The sequence below is a fragment of the Branchiostoma floridae genome, chromosome 7 (genome assembly GCF_000003815.2).
Source record: "Branchiostoma floridae strain S238N-H82 chromosome 7, Bfl_VNyyK, whole genome shotgun sequence".
NCBI classification, from domain to species: Eukaryota; Metazoa; Chordata; class Leptocardii; order Amphioxiformes; family Branchiostomatidae; genus Branchiostoma; species Branchiostoma floridae.
The window spans coordinates 25,258,738-25,282,450 of NC_049985.1; the positions used below are offsets into that span (position 1 = coordinate 25,258,738).

At 42.2% G+C, this 23,713-nt stretch overlaps 1 protein-coding gene across 1 annotated transcript; it reads right to left on the reverse strand.

The window, feature by feature from the left end:
- Nucleotides 1-86: 86 nt before the first annotated feature.
- Nucleotides 87-23,713, reverse strand: LOC118420235. Its single transcript, XM_035826954.1, has 31 exons — nucleotides 23,567-23,713; nucleotides 22,643-22,707; nucleotides 21,822-21,958; nucleotides 21,284-21,465; nucleotides 18,201-18,342; nucleotides 17,606-17,790; nucleotides 16,834-16,980; nucleotides 16,459-16,600; nucleotides 15,578-15,838; nucleotides 13,026-13,148; nucleotides 12,420-12,542; nucleotides 12,094-12,216; nucleotides 11,576-11,773; nucleotides 10,684-10,847; nucleotides 10,454-10,541; nucleotides 9,697-9,893; nucleotides 9,308-9,532; nucleotides 8,557-9,115; nucleotides 8,023-8,192; nucleotides 7,057-7,302; nucleotides 6,580-6,840; nucleotides 6,072-6,232; nucleotides 5,616-5,705; nucleotides 4,864-5,410; nucleotides 3,316-3,466; nucleotides 2,826-3,043; nucleotides 2,243-2,417; nucleotides 1,982-2,126; nucleotides 951-1,432; nucleotides 624-784; nucleotides 87-200 (listed from the first exon to the last, which is right to left on the reverse strand). The coding sequence occupies exons 1-31, from the start codon at nucleotides 23,711-23,713 to the stop codon at nucleotides 87-89; spliced, it is 6,129 nt and encodes a 2,042-aa protein (XP_035682847.1).

A 23,713-nucleotide genomic window follows, 5' to 3' on the forward strand; every position in this document is an offset into this window, starting at 1 on the left:
CACGATCCACTGCCTTCATATCTTCCGCAAAGACTCCGACGAACGGCCTCCCCAAGCCCATCTCAAATAGCACGTACGACGTTTTCTTAAGCGGAGAAAGTCTCCATGTTTTTGCCGAAGATTAAGATCCCACTGAAGCCGTAGGCCACTATGATAACCAGCATGTACACCGCAAACCCAAAGGCTTCGCTGTATAGCAGCTAGAAGTGTATAAAAAAACACCAACTGCTTATTGTTGGTTTCAATGTTTTGGCTAAACAGAATGAACAAACTGCCAGGGTGCCCAAACATACACCACTTCTTCATTACATCACATGCTCTCTGCCACAAAAAAAAATCCATAGCACGTTCAGACCAAAAGATAAAAAAGAAATTGATGTTTTCTGCAGTACCAATACAGGGTCACATCGCAGGGGTCCTAAAATCGACCTCGACCTTTGTCTTCCCAACACTTACCCACATACTTAATGTCATTATAATTCATCAAGAGGTACTTGAGTTATAATGACTACAAAAAACGGAACACGAACATACAAACAGACCAAAAACTATATCTCAACTTTTCATGGAGATAATTAAAATGTTGATATCTTGGAGCGAAATGTACAAGAAGTTCTACGTACGCGAGGCAAAGCGTAGACGGTAGCCACGCCCCTGGAGAAGTTGAGAACCCGCAGGATGCTGAAGGTACTGATGAAGATGGAGAAGGACATGACCTCCTTGAAGGTAGCGTCCCATTGGCCAGCGGTACTGATGTCTACAAACTCATTGATACCGAACAGCCCTGTGAACATTCCATATGTGAAAAAGTTACTGTACATATTTCTGGGCACTTCGACAAGCTCTAGACGTCACCAATAAACAGCTTATGATACCTTTCACATATGCAAAAACGGTTTCTGATTTCCCCCAAATGACAGCATGTAGGTAGGAAGTTTGTCAGCATATACCTTTTGCTTGTTGTATGTCACGCAGTGCAGCAGCTGCCTGGATGTACCGAAGTGCGAATGTCACAATGACGGCTGTCGACAAGCCAATGTTGCTCAGGATCAAGATGTTCCAGAAATTGACGAAGTACGCACGACCACTCTTCCGTATGTTCCAAATCTCACCAAGGACGCTGTAGATGTAGAAAAGGACGAACAAGATGTGGAAAATCATCTGGACATAGTCGTCTGCTGTCTGGTACTGGAACAGTCGGAAGGTCTGGATACTGGGCTGGAGTTCAGCAGCGCCCCCTGGGAGGTACTGCAGCCTGAACACCACGCTGCTGAAAAGCTTCACGTCAGGGTGGTAGAAGTTGGCCCGGAGAATGAGAGTGTCTGAAACCATCAGGATCCAGTCGGTCTGCTTTAGGAAGTCTATCACTGCAGCAGCCTGATCAGCATCCCGTGCCAGGTCCACCGTGGTCAAGCACGCCGAAGTGCCATTTCTGAAAAAGAAGAAAGAGTTCATTCAAATACTTGATGATCAAATAAAAGTTGGACTACAAATTTTCATGAATCCAGATCATAGAAAAAAAGATGATATGAATGACGAACAGATCTTCCCTGGACAGAGAAACAAGCCACCTATAAACAAAACCATAAGCCATGGAATCATCACTACACGAAAAGTGTGATTTACCAATGATGATAAATACCGGGTAAACGTGGTAATGGTTGCTTTGGGCAGCGCAAAAAGTCAGTATAGATTTTCTGGATGTATTTGTCGATATTGGTAAATTTTTGTGGAGTGAGCCCTCCATATCTAACTCCAGTTGCCATTTAAGCTATAACGACATTATTTGCCAGGTAAATGATATAGGTACGTCTGGGATTGGTTGCCCAAACAATAGCGATAAATCCTACATAAGTCTCATAATCTTAGTCTCAAGCACCAAATGCCAAAAGCAACCATTACCAAGCATTTATTGTTATTGGTAAATCCCGCTTTTCGTGCAGTGCATTAACATCAAACAATGCAAACATGTTTTATATACCTGACTTCGTCGACAATACTTGCAGTCCCGTTGTAAGAACAGCTTTCTTCACTCTGTCGGCGAAGAGCTCTTTTGATTAGAGTCATCATCAGCGCAGGATAAAGCCTTTGGTCACTGGTTTCGAGGTCTATGTCTATTGGGTCATCTGGAATTGAATGGACAGCCCGATAAGTCTTCATGTTAGTGCAACAGCCTATGGAACGAGTCTACACATTAAACTGGAAACAGAAAAAAGCTATGGGATCTGCGATAATTTCTCACCTGGATACTCGGTGGTTCTCTCCAGGCGAACAGAACCGATCCGGAATGCGTTTGTTCCAGCAGGAAACTGTTTGTCCAGCCACCTCAGCTTCTGCCCGCTGTACCCACGCTCTGGGTGGAGGGACGGCATCAGTTCCGACGACAGCCACTTCCAAGCATCGTCTGCTGTGGCGACCTGAAGGTGGGAAATTAATTCTTGTATCTTACTTAGACCTACGTCACATTTCCTAGCCGGGGTCCGGCCGGGCGGAACACGAAAAATTAAATTTTACGCCAATAAATATGCACAAGGCAAGCTGTTGAATTATTTTCGGAACTTTCTGTTTTCTTGTTGTCTTTTATATCATACTTTGTGGTGGATCAAACAATACTGGTTGTACTAGTTATACAATACTGATGTGTTCTGCGAACCAACCAACCAACCAATCAACCAACCAACCAACCAACCAACCAACCAACCAACCAAGATAGAGTAAAAAGAACGACATAGGGCGGTGATTTTTTAAAGCATGTGTACAACATGCTTATAGACGGATTGCTGTTTGAATAGTCAGGTCGAGAAAGGCAGTTTTTCAAACAGTACCTCCTCATATCCAGATAGTAGCGTGTTCTCCAGTGAGGTCCTGACATGGTAGGCGTGTCTATCGAAGCCCAGAATCCCGATGTAAAAGGCATTTCCAGTGAAGACGAGGAGAAACATCAGGAGCACCAGGATGCTTCTGCCTTTTGTCATCTTCTCGACCCAGTTCGGGTCATGGTCGGTTTTCTTCGGGGCTGGCGGCAAAACTCTCCGAGCGGGAACTGAATCAGAAGTACAGACCATCAATGACGTTAGCTTAATATGCAAAGACATCTCAATTTACAGCCTTGCTCAAAGCAACAGTGTTCATGATGGTATTGTAGCTAATTGTTAATACCACCAGCAAACAATTTTTTCGTTTTGGGTTGTAAGAAATGATGTAATAATCCATGCTTACTTTGTGAATTGAAACAAAGCAGAGACATTTACTGACTGGCCACTACGGTCGGGACAGTCTGTCGTAGCCTTGCATATCAAATTTCTAGAGACGTACCTTCATAATCCCTGCTTCTCTTCTGAATAACACCAATTGGAGGTCGCCCTGTGCCAGAAAGGTTCGTCCCCAAAAGTCCCCGAACACAAGCGGTCACAGACCAGACTATAGGTCCGATGATGACTGCCTTTGTGTAAGCGATCAGAAAAATCTGCAAAATGCGTACAGGAGTTAAGTCACAAGCGTTTTCGTAGATTGCCTGAACACGAGATTGCTAAAGCTGATCTTCCAAACGTTATCCAACGCACTTCTTGTAGTAACTTGTATTTATACAGTCCTGCTGACCCCGTGTATATGTCACAGTGGAGATTACGATCCAGTAGAATCGCCGATTCTCCTAGGAGAAACTCCGATCCTATCTCAAATGATGCTAAGATGTAGGAAACAGTTGTAATTTTTTATAATAATTTAAGAATTAATGCAAACCTACTAACTATTACCAACTACCACACTTGAGCCACTTCTGCAACTTAACTCAATGTACACTATAGTACATAGCATCACCATCATTCATGGTAAATTTCATGTACGTTTTCTGATAAAGTAATTTCTGAATAGGTAATGGCAAAAATCTTATAATTTGTGAAAGACACCAAAAGGTGATCAAACAATGTGTCAGTGATCAAATTTCACGGCTTTGGAAGAACAACAACTGTAAAGTCGTCAAACAGATGTCAAAAGATCAAGCAGAGTTTCAAGATATTAATCACAATTTCACACCTATTCAGTACATTTCACTAGTCAGACTTGTACTGAATCATTTCACAGACGAACAATAAGCATTGTTAAGTGATCAACAGGTTTTTAAGATACAGTTGCAGAAGTGAGTCTAGTGTGGTAGTCTTCGGTGAAGTTAACATTGTAGAAGTGACACACGTAGGCTTGAGTGTAGTTGGTAATGAGTTAGTAGGTTTGCATTAATACTAAATAAAATCATTGTTAAAAAAATATTTGAGTTTGGATCGGAGTTTTTTCCTAGGAGATATCCCGATCGCAATCTGTCCTAGTAGATCGCCGATTGTCCTAGGACAGATCCCAATTGCAGTCTGTTTCCTACATCTTAGCATCATTTGAGTTTGGATCGGAGTTTCTCCTAGGAGAGATCCCGATCATGATCTGTACTAGTAGAATCGCCGATTGTGCTAGTACAGATTGCGATCGAGATCTCTCCTAGGAGAAACTCCAATCGCAATCTCTCCTAGGAGAATCGACGATTCTACTGGATCGTGATCTCTACTGTGACATATATATGGGTAGCACATACATGGTGTCTGTATGTGGGTCTCGTATTATATTGGTTTGGGGTATTTCTCTCCCAAATGTGGCATACCACGTGTGCACTGCAAAGCGCATCGAATAGGGAAGTAAATGTGCAGCACTAGCAGCAACGCAGAAGAGGTCAAATTTTACTGATCTAATGGAATACTAGTAATCAGCTCAGAGAGGTTGAATCTGCAAAACAGTGCCAGTATGACAAAGGTTGTGAGAGTTACATATCGTGAAAGTGACATCTCAGTTAACCATGCAGAATGCATGACTTAAACCAACCTGAACAGGCTCCAGTACAAACGTAGTGAACAGGAATGCCAGGACGAAGTCCTTCAGCCAGGCCTGGCTTCTCCCGGCTCCAAACTGCAGACTGTACACGATGACGAAGAAGCTGCTGCAGACAGACGTCAGGATGGCGAGGATCCACGCAACCGTCTTGTACGGAAACCGGCGGATGGATGGAGATGTCGGCGTTTTTATCGGTCCTGGCGGAATATGATCCTCCAGCGGAGGCTGCTTGCGAAACATCGGCACGAGGATTGCGTAAACTGGCAGGAACACTGTGAATGATGTTGCTGCAGTACCAATCAGTTCTGATAGACGGAGAGTGATGACTCCTGCGTCGAACAGAATGACATCGTGTGCCCCCAGTCTGACCCCGTACCACATAGCGCTGCCCACCATCCACAGTGTGGTCTGCGTCAGGCAACAGACCAGGCGCTGTGCCCGGCTGAAGTGTCTCACACCGGAGTTGCACACTGCTGACAAGAGCAGATGGTCGTCGTACAGAAGGTACGAAAACGTCGGCAGGGTGTATTCGGACATCCTAAGGTAAACATAACAACATTTCTCAAAGGAAAACAAATTTCAAGATAGAGTGAATAATTGCTTCTATGAATAAATACTATATTGTCTGGTACATTATTTCAATCTCCTTCTTATACATTGACTGCCGCTTTCAAAGTGAATCGCAAGTTCAGATGATTTAATCACGACCGTTTTAAGGTAAAGGGAAACCCTGCCGGACTTACTGCATTTCTCCATGAGCTGCCTTCAATGTCCTTATTGTCCTACCGTCTCCTTTGCTAGAGGACAGCCAGGTGTAACATGGGAAACAGAATCTGTGCAAAAAAGGCAATAAAAAACTTATCTTTTATTTTACATTTGCTCATGATCTCAAATGACCAATGGACGCTCAGCCTGAATGCACATCCTCCTTCCAACCGGTTTCATCCACTATTTAGAAACAGAAACGATGGGAATTTTTTTCTGTCAAATCAGCAATAGATATTTATTGGCAGCGTTTGTTGATATGAACACTTATCTATTTTTTGATATTTCTTTACAAAAAAAACATTCCAGTGAAAAGTGACAGAGGAATACACACAGCCTCTATATGTTGTATAGTGCATTCTAACTGGAGCCACAGCCTCAAACTAGAGAAATCAAACAGCCAAAAATTGATCCTGTTGTAGAGCTTTACCCACCCTTGTGATGTCTGCATGTCCCAGACCTTAATGCTGTCTATGAAGAGTGACTCCATGGCGCCCTTCCCGGAGCTGTCGTGCCAGACCTGTACAGACTGGAGCTCGCCAACAGAGGCTGGTGTCGTCATTATGTGGTACGTGTCACCACCTCGGGCTAGGATCTAGATACAAGCATCGAATTTACAAACATTTGGATTTGTGATTACTTTTCTCCCAATTGTGTTTATTGCTTTTCTCCATTGAAATTTCTCCATCACTTTTGTCATATCTTGTTACAAATCCAGCACATCAAACTATGAAATTGACCCACTAAAGAATTTGTCATTTATAGATCACCATATCTTTCTTTTGCGGGTTTAGAGACGCTGAAATATAATTGTTATGTTAATTAGGATATCAAGTCATATTTCATACACCTATTTTTACTTTGTGTAATAGTCGTTGCCATACATTATACCATGTGCAAATTTCGTGCAATAAAGTTTAGTTATAAACCAACACTTCTCACCAGGCCTGCCGGGTTGAGAGTGACCATGGCTGTCCTGCCCTCTGACCCTGTGATCATCAGCCCGACCACAGACGCCGTGCCGGCATCAGGCTGGGTTCCCGTACGGACAGACACGACGTAGACGTAGTCCGCACCGGGAACATCCGATGGGATTGTGGAGACTCTGGGAACAGCCGCTATGCTGGGCTTCACTTTGGCGAGCTTTGCTGCTTGTCCAAGAGCAATGCTGTCGGCCACTGCGGTGCGTGAAGCGATGTGGCTCTGTAGAGGCACGGATGGCAAAATTTGGATTTCTATAACAATGGATGGCTCAAACAGTTTGTGCTCCCATTGCACCGAATAATGATGTCATTGGTCGGAAAACTTTTAGATAAGAACGTTCAACGTACTAGCTATCGTAAAAATTAATGCTAATCTTCTAAGAATATCATGCAGAATTTTGAAAACAAAATCGCATAAGCATTGGCTCTGACATACCCTGATGTTTGACTGTAATATTAATAGTTGGGACATCAAAAATATCATCCACAGTGTTACGATTGTTCCATACACGGTCGAATTTGTGGACAACTTGTCAGTATTGCTGCCAAACTTGTCGAAGTTCACGAAGTGTGGAAGCGCAAAGAAAGACGCTGCCAGAATCACGCTGGAGCTTTTCCCATCACTTTGTCGTGTCATGTCACACGTGCACATAGTGGTGGTCTCGTTCGTTTCTGTCCCAACCTACCGGGTGCAGATAGTACAACATGTTAGTTTATCAGTTGCCAGGACAGCAACAGTTCTTTAATCGTAAATACAAAATCCAGTGCTAGTGAATGATGATGATGAATGATGAAAGCAGGAGAGGGACCACATTAGCCTGAATATTGACTTATTTCTTAAATATTTTTCCCTGGCAATTTCGATAATAAAGGTCGAGTTTTCTGCTAGAGAGAACTGAAGCATGTGTGTTTTTAAAATCTGGCGAAAACCCATGACCTTTGGCATGCTTTGACCTGTAGTTGACCCCCATATTTCAGCTGACAGGCCGGACCGGTCCGTTATGACAGGGTGTAAATTCCTGGTATCATGACAATCTTCGGCTGTAACTCGTTAACAAAAACAAACCTGACAAATCCATCTTTGCACTGGGGGCAACGACTTGAGTTTTGAAATGTAGGCAAATGTGTTCTAAGTGATTGTTCTGCGTGGCTTAAGCATATATTGTATAATGAATTACATTTGCTCGTCCCTCCCAAGCAAAATGAAAATTTGTCAATCAGCATCAACTCTGTCATCTTGGGGAAAATACATTTCATTTAAAAATGTTCTATGAATCACTTCATCAGTCACATACAATTGACATCAATATCAGCATTTTATTGGGCCGAAACTTTGACAGCTTAAGGATTAACCAGTTAAACTCATTAGTAAGATACTATCAGATCAGTAAGTCAGTAAAACCTGGCAGCGACGGTTGTCCCACGTCTGGTTCTCGTTTTCCCGCATCAGACAGGAGACTGCAGCCGTCTGCAGTGTGACTCCTGCAGGGATGACGTCACGACTTGGAGGGGGTGGGGTCTGAGGGACTGCTGACGTCAGGAGCCGCCTCACACCACCATGGGGTTGGTCTCCTGATCCACAAAGTAACATTGGGAAACATTGGTGCTCATTTGTAAGGAATGTATACCTTCCTTCGCTGTCTCAGAAAAAGAAGTCGAACGAACTAAGTTGGAATTTAGAGCTAGCTTTTGAACTAGAGTAAACACATGATATACTTCACTGCATTATTTTCTGTCCATTTCACGTTAACTGCAATTAGCCCTCGGGTACAAATTTCCAATAAACGTATTATCAATTTCTTGATACTGACTAAGCAAAGCTTCTCACAATAGCTAAAACATAATATTTTTTGCTCATTTTTAACATCTGAAACGATAGATAAGCAGCGTTGAGCCCCTTTTAAGAAACTAATAATAGTGTACAGATCATGTCTACCTTTTGTCTTCACACCAACCATGAGCCACCCGCGTTCCATCCGGAACTCCGGAACAACTAAAACGTTGAAATTGGAGTAGACGAGGCCAAATGGCATGTCGAAACCGTTATAATCAGTGACTTCGGGAGGTTTGACAACTGTTGTGTAGTCGTATTCTTCCTCAGTTGGGAAGTCGTGAAACCGGAAGTAAACCTGCAGTTCCGTGTCGACGTCATCGACAGAAAATCTAAGTAGGGGCACCTGGCCTGCATTGGCGATGTACATGGCGTGATGCTTCATGTTGGTGTTACGACTAGGAACCTTGGTGACAGGGAAGGATCTACCCGCATCATCAAGGTTCTGCCTGTATGATGTCGGCAGGGTGTCATGATACTGTTCTTCTGTGTCACCCGTGGTCCCAAACTGCACTCTCTGCTTGACGACGATGGTGATGTATGGCTGGAGGTTTGACGCGTCAGTTAGATCCCTCTCTTTGGTGATTGTTACCATGACTACTGATGAGGTCACTTCAGCTTTCTCCACACTCCACACAAATGGATCATCCACAAACGCCACAACCTGTGGAAGCAACGGGTTAAAGGTTGTTCCATCTTGTTGACCACAAAAGCAATGAGCACTTGACACATCGATCGGTTAACACCGTGTAATACTAATAGGGTACATAATAGCTATTGTGACGTATCAGCAAGGCTGAATGCGGACCGATATCTGATGGTATCCAACGGCCCATTTTTGGGAATATTTTCTTACCTTCATGGTGGAATCCTCAGGAAGGTTGTCCTCCTTTGTGAACACGATGGGGCCGACATCCTGACTGATAGGAACGGTGCCGACATCAGGGATGCTCTTCTTCACGGCCGTGAGCACACCGTCAGACCGGATGTACGTACCCTCAACTTCCGGTGGTGTCTCTTCCAACAGTTTGTCTGCTGCCGCATCCATCAGCTGCAGCATCTCTCTCGTTTCACTCATCACCTGTATTGTGGGGAAAATTTTCTCAGCCAAATGCCTTTTTGAAAAATTTCTGATTTGGTGAGATCGTGTCTGTTTTACAGTTGGTAGTCAATGTCATACTGAACTCTTACTTAATATCTTCTGCTTCTGCAGCTGGCAATGATTCCGATCAACAGGGCACCTACCCGAGATTTCAGACGTTCTTTTCCACTTTTCTTCAGTATCAGCTGCTCCATCGGTGACTGGTCTGAAGACCTGACGTCTATCAGGTCCTTTAACTCGTCTGTGACGCCGGAGGAAAGGTCAACGGTCGTCTCCATAGCAACGGCCTTCCTGCTACTGCTCTGAGCTCGTAGCACCGACGATGTTGAGTCAGTCACTTCTGTATGTTTGGTATGGAACACGCAGTTACATACAAGTGTAGATGTAGTGAATGGTGGCAAACAATAGACTATTGATGATAACTTGAAGGTTGAAGAGGGTAAAACCATTAACCGTCGTATCCCCTATAGGGAGATGTAACGACAAGCATGGTGTCTTTGCCGCCTTTGTTTTGTTTCTGTTTTCTTAACACTTGGCATAAGACAAGTAAATCAGTAAGTCAACACTTGATACATTAGTTGCAGGTGCAGGCTGCTTATACACTACAAAAAAATGCCTTTTCTTATTTTTCTTGATTTTTCTTGTGGTCAGAAACTATTGAGGTTCCTGTATCAGGATTATACCTTTCTGTACCAAAGAATGAATCTATTACATCTAGAATGACTCTCTTGCACTATGAATACATTATGTGTCAGGAAATGCACTGGCGGTAACTATATCTAACTACAAAGTCCCATTAAACATATCTTCATTAAAAACGTTTCAAAGTTTGTTGTCAGCCCTTATGACCTTCACTTGCTTCATAACAAGATTCACAATATTGTAAACGGAAAAGCGAACCTCTGAGAAGTTCCTTGCGGTCGTCCAGGGAACCGCTGAAGCGGCTCACTTTCTCGTTAAGAGTCTTGATAACAACAGGTATCTCCTCCTGCAGTTTAAGAAACCAGATCTTACATCACCATAGGAAATATCGCCAGTATTATTTAGTTGTAGTATGCAGAAGCAGCTACTGAAGATAAAACAACTGTTAACAAATATAGCATCAATTCAGGATCTGTACTATTTATTACCTCTATCAGAAATGGCGCCGGGGTTGACGATTCTTGAGTGGTGGTGAAAACAGGAGGCGGAGGCGTCGGCTCGGTTGTTCTGGGCGGCAGTGTGGGGAGTGTGGTCATGGGAGACATGCTGGAAACTTCATCATCCATATAATCAGATGGTTCCCCATCAATATCTGAGGTAAAATGAATAAACCAGTTGACTGAAAAAATGCTGATATCGGAATATTGTCAAGACAAGAGTTCCACGAACACATCCCTTCGCCAAATAATCATGGCTTTATTCAAGACGTCTTTAAAGTATTTTAAGGTCTTACTCATGTATTACTAAAGAGTACCTACCACAATGGCAAACGACTGCATGAATGTGTGTTCCCCACAAACGCTACCAAAAACATAACCTTCTTGGCGAAGGTGACTTTATGTACATTGTTGTGATACTTTCCAGCGCAACTTTCAGAGTGCTTTGCCAAAATCATGTAGTCTCTCACCAGACTCCGACCTGGCCGAATAGTAAATGATGATAGGGGCTTTGGCCAAGTGTCTATTGACATTTCTCTCTTTCTCAATTACATATGTGACAAGTTTGAAAGTCCTACCATGCACTGCAGTGGATTTATAAACTTTTCTCATTCATTATGCAAATGAGGTCCTCATTTGCGTAAATAATATGTATTGACATTTCTCTCTTTCTCAGTGACCTACATATAGGGCACACAACCTGAGGCCTTAACCGAAAATATAATCTTCTTGGCGAAGGTAATAAAACGTTTTCTACTTTTCTTGGCTAGGAAGGTATAATCCATTGCCATATCATCAAATAAATGATACATAGACAAAACATGTTTCTTTTCTACATCCCATAGATCATTGTACCCGGTAAACATGTTGGAGTTTTGTTTACCTCCGAAGACGAAGCGCGTTGTCGTTTTGGCAGTTGTTGTAGAGCTTGTAGGCATCACGTCTGTAGTGGACATGGTGGAAGTGTCCATCAGAGCTGTGCTGGTCTGTTGTGCGGTCTGGAACCTACTGCTTGATGCAACAGGGGATGTAGTAGGCACTGTAGTTTGCTGTGTTGTAGTTGATTTTGTTGTTGAAAGTTCTGTGAGAAGGACGAGCATGTAGGTGCACTAGCGTTAGACGTTTGAGTCCCATGGGCTTTACATTTTACTTTTTTAGTTCTAGATTCTCTGTTCTACCACCTTTTAATGCGGGATTCGAGGTTAATCACTCAAAGTTAGACACCTTTCAACTGATAAGTACAAAAAAGTTGGAAGTATGAACTCAATAAAATCCATCGCAGACGTGTATCAACCAAACTCGGTATGTCGGTAGACTTATGTCGGTTACTGATAAGTGATTCCGCATCACACAAAAGCGTCCGATAGAAAAACTACTAAGACGGTACAAAAGATGACTTACCGATGCAGCCATGTCCATCCCAGCCCATTACGAACCCTTCACTACAGGAACAAATGTAACTTCCTACAGTGTTGGTACAGAACTGACTACAGCCGCCATTTTTAGTAAAACACTCATCAACATCTGCAGAATAAAAAAAAAAACAAATTGAAACATATAAGAATCGACTCACCCATTCTTTGAATTGTTTTAAAACCTCATATATGTTTGCTGCATAAAAACTGTCCAACCAGATACCCTGATTAGATTTCCAACAAACAAACCATGTTGATGGGTTCGAAATAAAATAACAAAATGAAGAAACTTCAAGATAACAGATGCCCTACCGTTGCAGTTATGTAAGAAACCGTCTAGGCTGAATCCTTCCCAACACGAACAGCTGTAATATCCTACAGCGTTGTTACAGATCTGGCCACAACCTCCATTTCTAATGAGGCACTCATCAAAGTCTGTGGACCAGAAAACAAATAAGCTTTAGAAAAATAAGAAACGTATTAAAAGGTTCTTGTTTAATCCCACAGTTCCATATGATCCAAAATCATACCCAGTAGCGAATTAGCAACTGTTAGTTGGCAATTCCATGTTTCATTTCATTTAGTATCATGCCACTTATTTGGGTTAATAGCATCATCACGGAGGGCAGCACAGTCCTACCCACCATGCACGTTATTTGCTTGTCCTGGGCGACATCGGCTTTAATTGTGGATCTGATTAAAGTCAAAGTTGCCCTATGAAGTTCTATCCTCCCAAACAAAGTCTCCTTAATTTCCTAATCAATTCAAAGTCTACTTTATCGTTCGCTAGTCCGCGTCACCATCGCACCTTTACACAAAGCTATCAAAAATTTTTGTGTACTGTATCATTTCTGTCGGATGTTCAGTCAAGTTTCAATGCTGGCATGGTAAAATTGAAAATAAAGTCAGATGATCTACCAGCACAGGTATGTCCGTCTCCGTCAAGTACAAACCCTTCACTACAGGAACAGTTGTAAGTTCCCCCAGTGTTGGTGCAGGTCTGGCTGCAGCCGCCGTTCAGAGTGAGGCACTCATCCATATCTGTAGACCAAAACAAAACATAGAATGGAGACGACGAATGGCCCCTATAGGGGGTATCTGGCATTGATTAAAAGAGGATCACATCTTTCTGTGATGACTACGGCTTATGGCATTAGGAAGTCCAAATAATCACACGGAGGTTTTTTTAAAATTTCATTTCATTTCATACCTTGGCAGAACATATCCGGTTCTGTCCACGATCCATCTGTTCTGCATGTTCTCTTTATGCTGGCGTCACCGGAAATGGCGTGATACCCCGGAGAGCATGGGTAAATGCAGTTCTCCCCCAGCAGATAAGGGCAGTCGCACACGGGCCCGGTAGTGTTGGCTTGGGTCGGGGGGTCAAAACACACACCTGGAAATCCATCTGAAGAGAAATTGCGTCATGACTTTCAAATAGCATTTGGTTTCTTATAGTCCAAAATTGTGGGACCGCGTGGCACGATCGGGAGCGCGTTGACTTAGGCCCGAGAGGTCCCGGGTTCAAATCCGCTTGCCGTGTCACCGATCTTGTGCCCTTGGGAAAGGCACTTTACACGACTTTCCTCACCTAACTGAGGTGTAAATGAGTACATAGCTTCGGCTAGTGGCAGTGACAGGCCTTTGTTGTGGTGACAGGCCATAGGGGCATGTTCGGGCATGACGCACCCGACATGACACACGAGTCAGGGGTAGGAGGAACCCCTTACATCCTTGGTCGGAAGTCCTCCTAGGAGACGGAAACTCCAAATAACAAACCTGCATCTGCTGGGGCCGGCTTACACGTTGCAAACAATTGCCCCTGTAGGACTTAGTGCGCCAGTGGACGAGAGGGTGGTGGAGAAGGAAGTGCACACCCCTCCTTCACCTTAAAAAGTGCAGGCCAGGCAGACGGGTCGCCTTAAACCCACCCTGTCTGCCTACCATTGTCTTCCGAGACAGACGGATGCCAAAACAGTCCAAAATTGGCACATCCCAAATCCATGAATAGGATTTCATTAATGAACACTTAGAAGACAAACGTGGACAACATTCAGTGAAACAAATAAAATCCGGTACGTCAAATCAAAATCGATGTTCAGAGCGCAGATTCGTATAGACCAATGTCAAAACAGCAAAACTAAAATTAGAAGTGGTATCAAAAAGTTTTTAACCTTGAGTACAGTTGAGCATGAATTCTCCAGATATAGCCGAAGTCCCGTACCCCACTTTGCCGATGTCAGTAACGAGTTGAGGATTTGTCCAGTTCATAAAGGGTTCCGCCTCTCCAGCCCTGCCCACACCAACACTTCCGCCTTTCGACCAGCAGATCCAGAACCTTCGGAACTTTTCAGCTGACGTCATGTCTACACATTCAGAAATATCATTTTGAAAATGCAGAAACATTCTAGAGTTCCACGACCTGATACTTTCACCAAATTATGTTAACCTTTTCGAGTAATATATTATGTTTTTAAAACAATTCTATTCTAATGCAAATATTATCATCACCAGCATAAATTAACATTTGATCATCTTTTCTACTAGTATTATCTTAGCAAGAAAGCTATTATAGCATTCCTTCACAAATTATGTAAATAAGACCCTGATTTGTATGATTTAGGTCCGATAATGTTTACCTTTACTTAGGTTCCACATTCCGCAAGAATGGAATTACCATTATTAAGCACTATGGTATTAGAGTATTTTCTCACAAATTATGCAAATTAGGTATATATTTGCATAACATTTGCATAATCAATGTCTATTGATATTTCTTTATCAGTTACATATGCCACATGTTTGAGAGTCCTATTATGAAATGCAGCTGATTTATAAACTTTCCCTATCATGCAAATTGTCTAATTATTTGCATGATTAGCATATAATTATGTAACGCATCGCCGTAGCTATCTACATGCTAAATATCATGACAATCCGTCGACCCCTTTTAGAGTTATTCATGTCCAAATCTCAAAACGAAAATGTTCCCTTCAGTTCCAAACAAGCCACTAGGGGGCCCAAACTTACGCTTTTTACCCGCTGTCCCAAGACCTATCCACTAGTAAAAGAAATCACGAACCTGACACCTCCAAATTTGAGGTTCCGCTGCAGAACTCACCGCTAGGACGTCGTAATTTATCGAACTTGTCTCCCATTTGCGCAAACCTATGCATCCACCAAATATCATGCATAATTATCTGTGGCCTTTCGAGTTATGGTGTCCGCAAACACACGCACAAACATACACAGCCCGATGCAGTACCGACGGAAAATGCCAGGTGAATTATTTTAGATCTTGACCTTTGTTCCCGCAACCGCTGCTCGAAAACCAAATATCACTAAGATCCATCCACAGCTTCTACAGTTATGCTGTTGACCTACATACAGACCCACATCACAGCCAGAGATATAAAACACAGGTAACGTATGAATTACTATAATTAAAAAGCTTTAGCAAACCACGTTACCTGTTGAATGATAACTCGCAACGGTATATCTGCCTCCGTCCTTTGTAGTTCTCACTATCAGGGACTGTCCAGATGTGAGCTCAACGCGAAACCCTTCCTGGTTCTCCGTTGTGTCGTCATCCCACGGGTAGAGGAAGATGAGGACGGACCCACTGCCGCTGCTGTTGACCTTGACCTCAAAGATGAAGGGTGAGGAGGTGATCTTGGGAAGGTCCCAGTTCAGAGCTCCATTCTCTACGTGCTTTGTGGTCAGACAAAATGCTGGGGAGAGATACCGAGTAAAAGAACGTATGATAACCATAAAGATAAATTTCAAGCATAAGGGAGTCGGCGATTATTTCAGTACTGTTACTTCAACCATTAGACAAAGTAGGTGTTGGGTGAATTGCATGAAATTATATTAGTTCATATTAACCACATTTTTCTACAATTTTTTCTCTTTTTCTGTATTAGTCAGGCGACATAATTAACAATGTATGTACATACGTATAAGTCACATGGCTGGTTTACTTTATAGAAATACTTGTCCGCTTTTATAGTTGCACATCTAAATCTGGGCTTTGTTCCACCAACACGGTAGATTCCCGATCCCACAATGCAATGATATGGACACGAAAACTGATATTTAAGCAGCGCTTAAACCTAACGTAAAGGATACTTATATGCACAAGAGTGCATATAAGTGCTTAAATATCAGTATTGGCAAAATAAAGTGTCTGGTGACGGCACGTAAACAATACGTACTGATCTGCCCCGATTCTTACGTGATGAACGGTTTATCTTTAAACGTTTTGCACTGTGTGTTTTTATATGGAAAAAATAGATTAAAGATTCAGGTAGTTAGAAAAGTTAAGGCACATATCATCCGGATTGAAACCTACTTGTGTTACAGCCCACAATCTCAACCCTCATGGCGATGTGACCATGCCAGGTCTGAGGCACGAAACGTACGTAGCGGGCATCAACTGGGTTGTTCAGTAAGTTCGTGACTGGAAGGCTCCTGTCGGCGTTGCCTGGAAAGACCTGAAAGGTAAACGAATGAATGATATTAAGGCAATTTACTACTCTTCTGTATAGTATATTTAGCTATAAATCTTCATCACTATCAATAACATTTTCCATGCATTTTCCAAGACAAAATCAACACGTAAAAAGCTTTGTCATATAAACTGTTCAGAAAAATATGCTTAATGTCACTTTCTGTTGAGTTGTTTATCATTAGAAATGACACGCGGGTATGTTAGTTTTTCAGATACCATGTCTGAGCCATTGTTGCTGGCAAATGTCACCCAAATGGTCCCATAGGTACTGTACTGGAGTTTGTATGACGTCACCCATTGGTTTTCGCTGTGGCGACCCTGTATGACGGTGCCCATGATCGGCTTCTTTTCCCCTAAATTCACCTGAAAGACAAGTTGTTTCTGTTACAGAATGTAAAATAAAAAGGAAGAAGGGCAGATCTATTGATGACATACTCCATGTGCATGAATTATAACACGAATACTGATTAGCAGGAAAGTTTTTCTGAGTCGGAAAAAATAGTTCAGCAACCGGGACGAAGGGCGATACCAACTCGCACCAAACTTCCACTCATTGCTGACGTCACACTTAAATAAAAGTCCTATATCCAGAGCGATTGGGTGAGACAGCTTAGTAATACTCAGTGAATCAGGCAAACGTTCCGGTGAGTGCAAGGTTTGAGTTTGAAAACAGCTCAATTCTTCAAAATAACGAATATTGGTGTTGCAGTGAGATATTCTCAATGCAGAAAATACACTAAATCCCTAGTCAAAGCATCACAACCTCCAAAGAATTTGCCTAGACATCGTTTGAAACAGCAGAACATTATTGAGGCATGGAGTAGTACAGTTATTTAGATCAAGACGAAAGAAGTTGACGAGTTACCAAAACGTCGACCAGGTAAACGTTTTCAAGATGGGCCAACAGCACTTACAGAAAATAGTATTTTTTCCACTTAAAGCTTATATATGAAACAGGGTTGTTTGGTTTATGAATATGTGTGCCCACCTGTAACCATTCCCCGATGGTGTCGTGTCTTGCTACCCAAGCACCTTCACCATCGATTCCGTTTAATCGCCCGTTGTAAGGCTCGTAACCAGCACTGTGGAACGAGGATGCAGTGATGCTGCCATCCGGTATGGCACCAGATTCCATCCCAAGTAGATGTGGACAGGATGGGAAGGGGGCTGCAACTGATGTGATGGATCAAGAAGGTGAAACTATTGGCAAATTTGAAATATTTCTAACTATACTTGTCTATTGTAACAATAGGTCTTTATATATTCTTAGTACGTCAAGTGATATGACCACCCTTGCACATTACGGTCCCAGTCATTAAGCTGAGTAGATATAGGAATGCATAGAAATATTTTTTTTGACCTTTTATAGCAGCGCTTATAACTCTGGGCTTCCTTTGCAAAACTCGATGGATTCTAAAGATAAGATTATTCTTGGGGAAAAGACGTGATATTTTATCAAAGACCACTTTTGTTCTAATTCTTATGAGATCAAAAGTTAGTCTACATTGAGTACGGAAAATTAAGTACGAAATTCTCTTTAAAGATGTTAAAACATTCAGACACATTTCAGGATTTAAACCTACTAGTGTTACAGCCCACAATCTCCACCCTCATTGCGATGTGATTATGCCAGGCCTGAACCACGAAACGCACAGAACGGGCATCAACTGGGTTGTCCAGGAGGTTTGTGACAGGGTAGGTTCTGTCGAAGTTACCTGGAAAGACCTGGAGGGTAAACGGATAATTTAGATGAGAGTATTTTCTGATCTCCTTTATATTTAAGTATGTTCATCTCTAGATCTCCATCACTACCAATACCCTAACAGTCTCAGTATAAAATCTGTCCGTGACGATTTAAAAACGCAGATAAGAAACAACGGGTCAAAATGCGACTGCTGTACACAATGTTCAGGACAAATCTAATTCATATGTCGTATCAGTTCGTTGATGACCGGAGGGTATTACTAACCTCCGGGTGATGTATGACAGACCTTTAGTTTTGTCAGTGTAACGCGCGTTCGCGGCTGTATCTGTATGTTCCCGTTGTCGCATTCGTATGTGGTTTGGCAGGTCCTCTGCACTTAATTGACCATTGATGCACTTTATTTCGGCAGCTGTTTTTATTGTGGATGTAATAATTTCAGAATTCCCCCCTACGCCCTCCGGTATAGTGGCGCAGGTCTTCGTTTTGATGGCGTGTTAAGCCTTGTGGTAATTGGATCTCGCCAAGAAGATGTAGTCCTCGTCGGAATATGACAACAGCTGTGCTATCTCATAACCGTTTTTTTTTGCCCCCTCTTCAGGTAATTAGCAGGGACAGGAGGAGTATGGCTCATGAAGGGGGACTATATTTAGCAGCAAGATCGAAGGGGAATTTTCATGAAGGGGGATTATATTTTTTGGCGTATAAAATAGAAATATGCCAGTTTCGGTGTGAAGCTCAAACTGTAACAAATAGTACATTTTCTATTTTTGGACTCGGAGGAGTGTGAGCGGTGTATACGACATAGGTTGTGTAGTGTTTTGGTTGGTTCGTGATCGCTACTCGTCTGGTTTACAGAAGGTAACAGGGAAACAGCAGGGACAGAATTGATATTTTCATGAATGTGGATTATACCTTTGCCATACACACAGAGACTCACTAGTTCAGCTGCTGTAGTGTTTTGTGATCGCTACTTGGCTGGCTCACCAAAAGTAAGGGGGTATGATCAGGGACAGAAGGAGAATTTTCATCAAGGGGGATTATGTTTTTACCATACACACAGAAACTTCTGTCTGTTCCCATTCGGTGTCGTTCACGTATGACACTGATAATGCTGTTTACGTCTACAGTACTGTGCTTCACACGTGGCAGACATATGTAAGACATCTTTAACTAGCTTCATAGGTTTAATACCATGTAACGTAATCATTATATGATTTAAACACAACGTCACGCACCACAGAAAGCAAAATACCCAACATATTCCATAATTACGTCACAGACTATAATGTTACCTACGGTCACTTGTTTGCTTTGGAGATTAAAAAAAGTTTTATTTCTTTATTTTCAAGATACCATTTCTGAGCCATCGATGTCAGCATATGTTGTCCAACTAATCCGATCTGTGCTGTACTGGAGTTTGTACGACGTCACCCAATGAGGGCAATTGTTAAGAAGACCCTGAGTGATGGTTCCCATGACGTGCTTCATGTCCCATAAATCCACCTGGAATGCGATGCAAATTGAGAAGCAAGAAAACAGGTCTAACTATCTCTTGAAGACACAGTCTATACGCTGACACTAGGCCACATTTGACGTCTGCTGACTTTGAAGTTGGATATATTCTCCATGCAGCAATACATAAGATACTACGTCAAAACATCAGAACCTTAAAAAATGTGGCTATAAAAACTGTTGCCATGGCAACGGTTTTTTGTTTATAAGTATTAATGATTGCTGTTGTAGGTGTGTTGTATCTGTGTTTGATTGATGCTTTAAGGCCAATGCTGTTAACAAGAAAGACCGTCTCTTGTGACGAGTTACCTATTATAAATGTTTCTCATTGATTATACTAATGAGGTCCTCATTTTCATAAAATATATCAGTTGGTCATTTCCTCTATTTAAATAACAATGTGTTCAAAGTATGAAAGTCTTCGCAAAGAAAGCGATTGTAGCATTTTCTCATTATTTATGTAAATAAGACCCTGATTTGTATTACTTACGTCTGCATTTTGAACTTAACGAACATGTTGTTGCCAAATGTCGTAAGAGTGGAATCTTCGTCATTTAACGCTATGATAACAATGTTTCATTAATTATGTTAATTAGGTAACAATTTGTATAATTGATGTCTATCGATATTTCTCTCTTTTCTAGTTACATGTCATGTTTAAGTGTCCTAGTATTATGAAATACTGTGGCTCAATAAACTGCTCATTAATGATGCAAATTAGCTCCTGGTTTGCATTAATAGTCCATATTCATGAAAAGCATCTCCGAAGTTATCTACATATCAAAAATCACGATGACCGTCAACCCATTCATGAGTTATTCCCTTCCAGAAGGATGGTGCAATTGCGCACGCGCGGACGAATTGCTGCGGAATTTCGGAAATTTTTGTCAATTGGATATATACTTAATAGCAAGCATAATACTTCCCTCTCTTTGAGTTACATATGGTATATTTTCTAGTATTCTAACATGAAATGCGGTGTATTTATAAACTGCCCCACTAATTATGCAAATTAGCCTCTGATTTGCCAGATTAGCATTTAATCATGTAAGGTATCTGTTAAGCTATTTACATTCAAAATATCATGAAGATTCGTTGACCCATTCCCGAGTTATTCCCCTCTAAAGGGATGCTGCAACTAAAAATTCCACACATGCCTACGAAATTTTGGGAACTCCTGTCAAACGGACGCACACTATTAGGTTCTCCCTATGAGGCGTCGCCAAAAATAATTCCCGGCCAACATTTAAAGTGATATTCCCGCAAGGAGAGGTCCAATCAGGCTGTTTTGATGATTGAAAACGGATCGAGGAGTTGCCGAAACGTCGGCTAAGTTGGTGCCCTAAGAACTGCTCAATGATTTGCCACCCAGCTGAAGAGATCTACAACAAAAGGGTACTTTTCCAACAGGGAGCTTCTGTACAGAACATGATTTTTAAATTTACGTACCTGCAACCACTGCCCGACGGTGGTGTACTTGGCTAACCAGGCGCCTCCGCCAGCCACTCCGTTTAACCGCCCGTAGTAAGACTTGAAAATATCACCAAGTGTGGAGGATGCAGTGATGCTGCCATCAGGTATGGTACCAGATTCCATACCAAGTAGACGAGGACAGGCTGGGAGAACTGCATCTAAAGGGAACAAATAACATAGACACAGAGAGTGCTATTCTTGATTTACAATACGCGTTTACGGTTTTTAATCTAATTCTGAATAAGTCAAGTATACTGTAAACACTCGTTCACATCAGTGTCGCAGTCACACGGCTGGTTATATTCCATAAATGTTAAATTCAATACACAATTTGATATTTAGTGGGAGATGCAAATGTTTCATGAAAGAGCCTGTGTCTTTTCTTTTACATCCTTGAAATGTTTCTCTTTGAATGTATACATTCTACGTTGATTATGGGAAATAATAAATTTTAAGAATTGAAGAATAAAAGGTGTCATATAGAATGTCTAAGCACATCCGGGTTAAAACCTACTGGTGTAATAGCCAAAAACCTCCGCCCTCATGGCGATGTGGTTATGCCAGGACTGAGGCAAGAAACGCAAATAACGGGCATTTACTGCGTTGTCCAGTTGTGACGGGGTGGCTCCTGTTGACGTTACCTGGAAATACCTGAAAGGTAAAATGATAATTTAGATGGGGGCGTTTTCTAAAATTTTCTACAGTATAGTTAAGTCAGCTCTACATCTTCATCAGTAGGGTACAATCCCTGTGGGGTACAATATAAATCTTTTAAAGACGAGGGTTAACAAACATCTGTCTTCAGAATCCAGTACTGTAACCCAAAACGCATGAGTGGCTCCATGAGCCTTGTTTTGTGGTGGACTTCAAGTAGATAAGAAAAAGTAGCAATGACCCACCAGTCTCCGTACATTCCGTCAGGGACTAACAATGGCAATAGCGCAGACTAAGGTAACGAAACAATATATCTAGTTCCACTATCCAAAATGTAAAGAATGCCTGCAGGAGGGGCTTGACATCTCCTGATATTGACACACTGGAATAACCTTGCAAATCAGTGGCCGGTGCAGTGAGTGTGCAGATTCATTCTGCTCAAATAGCTGAAATCAGGAGAAGCTAGACGGATGCACAGCGCAGATAAAAAGATTCGGAAGAAAGAAATTCGCAACAGAACTGAATCACCTTACACATATGCCGTATATGTATCTATCTGGCATAAAATATATATAAATGGAATCATTACATGTATATACCATTTCCGAGCCTTTGCTGTCGGCATATGTCGTCCAAATAATCCGATCTGTGCTGTACTCAAGTTTGTATGATGTCACCCACTGATCGGCAGTAGGCCGACCCTGAATGATGGTGCACGTGACCAGCTTCATTTCCCCTAAATCCACCTGAATGGTAGTAATTGTGAAATAAAAAGCAAGTGCAAAGTTACCTGTATTCTTATATCCGTTACAGATATTAGCTGAAAATATGCCTCGTCAATGGCTACTGATTTTACATTTAGATATTCCCAAAGAAGCAAATGCATTTACTTATTTATTGGTTTGGCTGTGCAAATGAATGACATCCCTAGTCCAAACGTCGCAACCGCGAAAGTAATTTCCTTGCCGACATTAAGGGCCTCAGTGTGGCGTTGTGAAAATCTGCAGTCCAATCAGGTTCCCCTGATGATGGAAACTTAGGAATTACCGAAAGCGTCGGACAGAAAAAATATTTTCTGATTGTCTTCAATTAAAGACCCTCTATGACTATTTTTTGCCAATTCGCACACCAATCATACTATTATTTACGAACCTGATGAGGATATTGACGGGAACTAGTCACTTTTTCGACGGGAGATGATATATAGAGAACACTATTGTTGAGTTTGTTTGTTTGTTTGAATTGCATGCCCGCTAAACCTCCTTTTTGCTAAACACACCAAGTTTGTACTCAGCAGTACAAGCTGCATTTCCCGACAGATTTATTTGATCCACTCACACCGGGAAGGACCCCTTCTCTTTTCGATGAGTGCGTGGATCTCCTCAAACACGGGACCTCCATCTAACGTCTTATCTGAGGGAAGGCCCTAACCGAAGCTAGGTATGCGTACTCATTTTCACCTGAGTGAAGTGAGACAAGTCAAAGGCATAAGATTGGTAGCACATCAACGGATTCGAACCCAGAACCTCTGGGTTATGAACCGAATACCCTGCCGATTGCGCCACACAACCACAAGTTTATGTATGAAGGCGAATGCCTTGCTACCTGCAGCCACTGTCCGGTGACGGGGTACTTGGCTACCCAGGCGCCTTCACCGGCAACTCCGTCTAACCGACCGCGGTATGGCTCGTAACCAGCACGCAAAAACGACGATGCGGTGATGCTGCCATCGGGTATGGCACCAGATTCCAT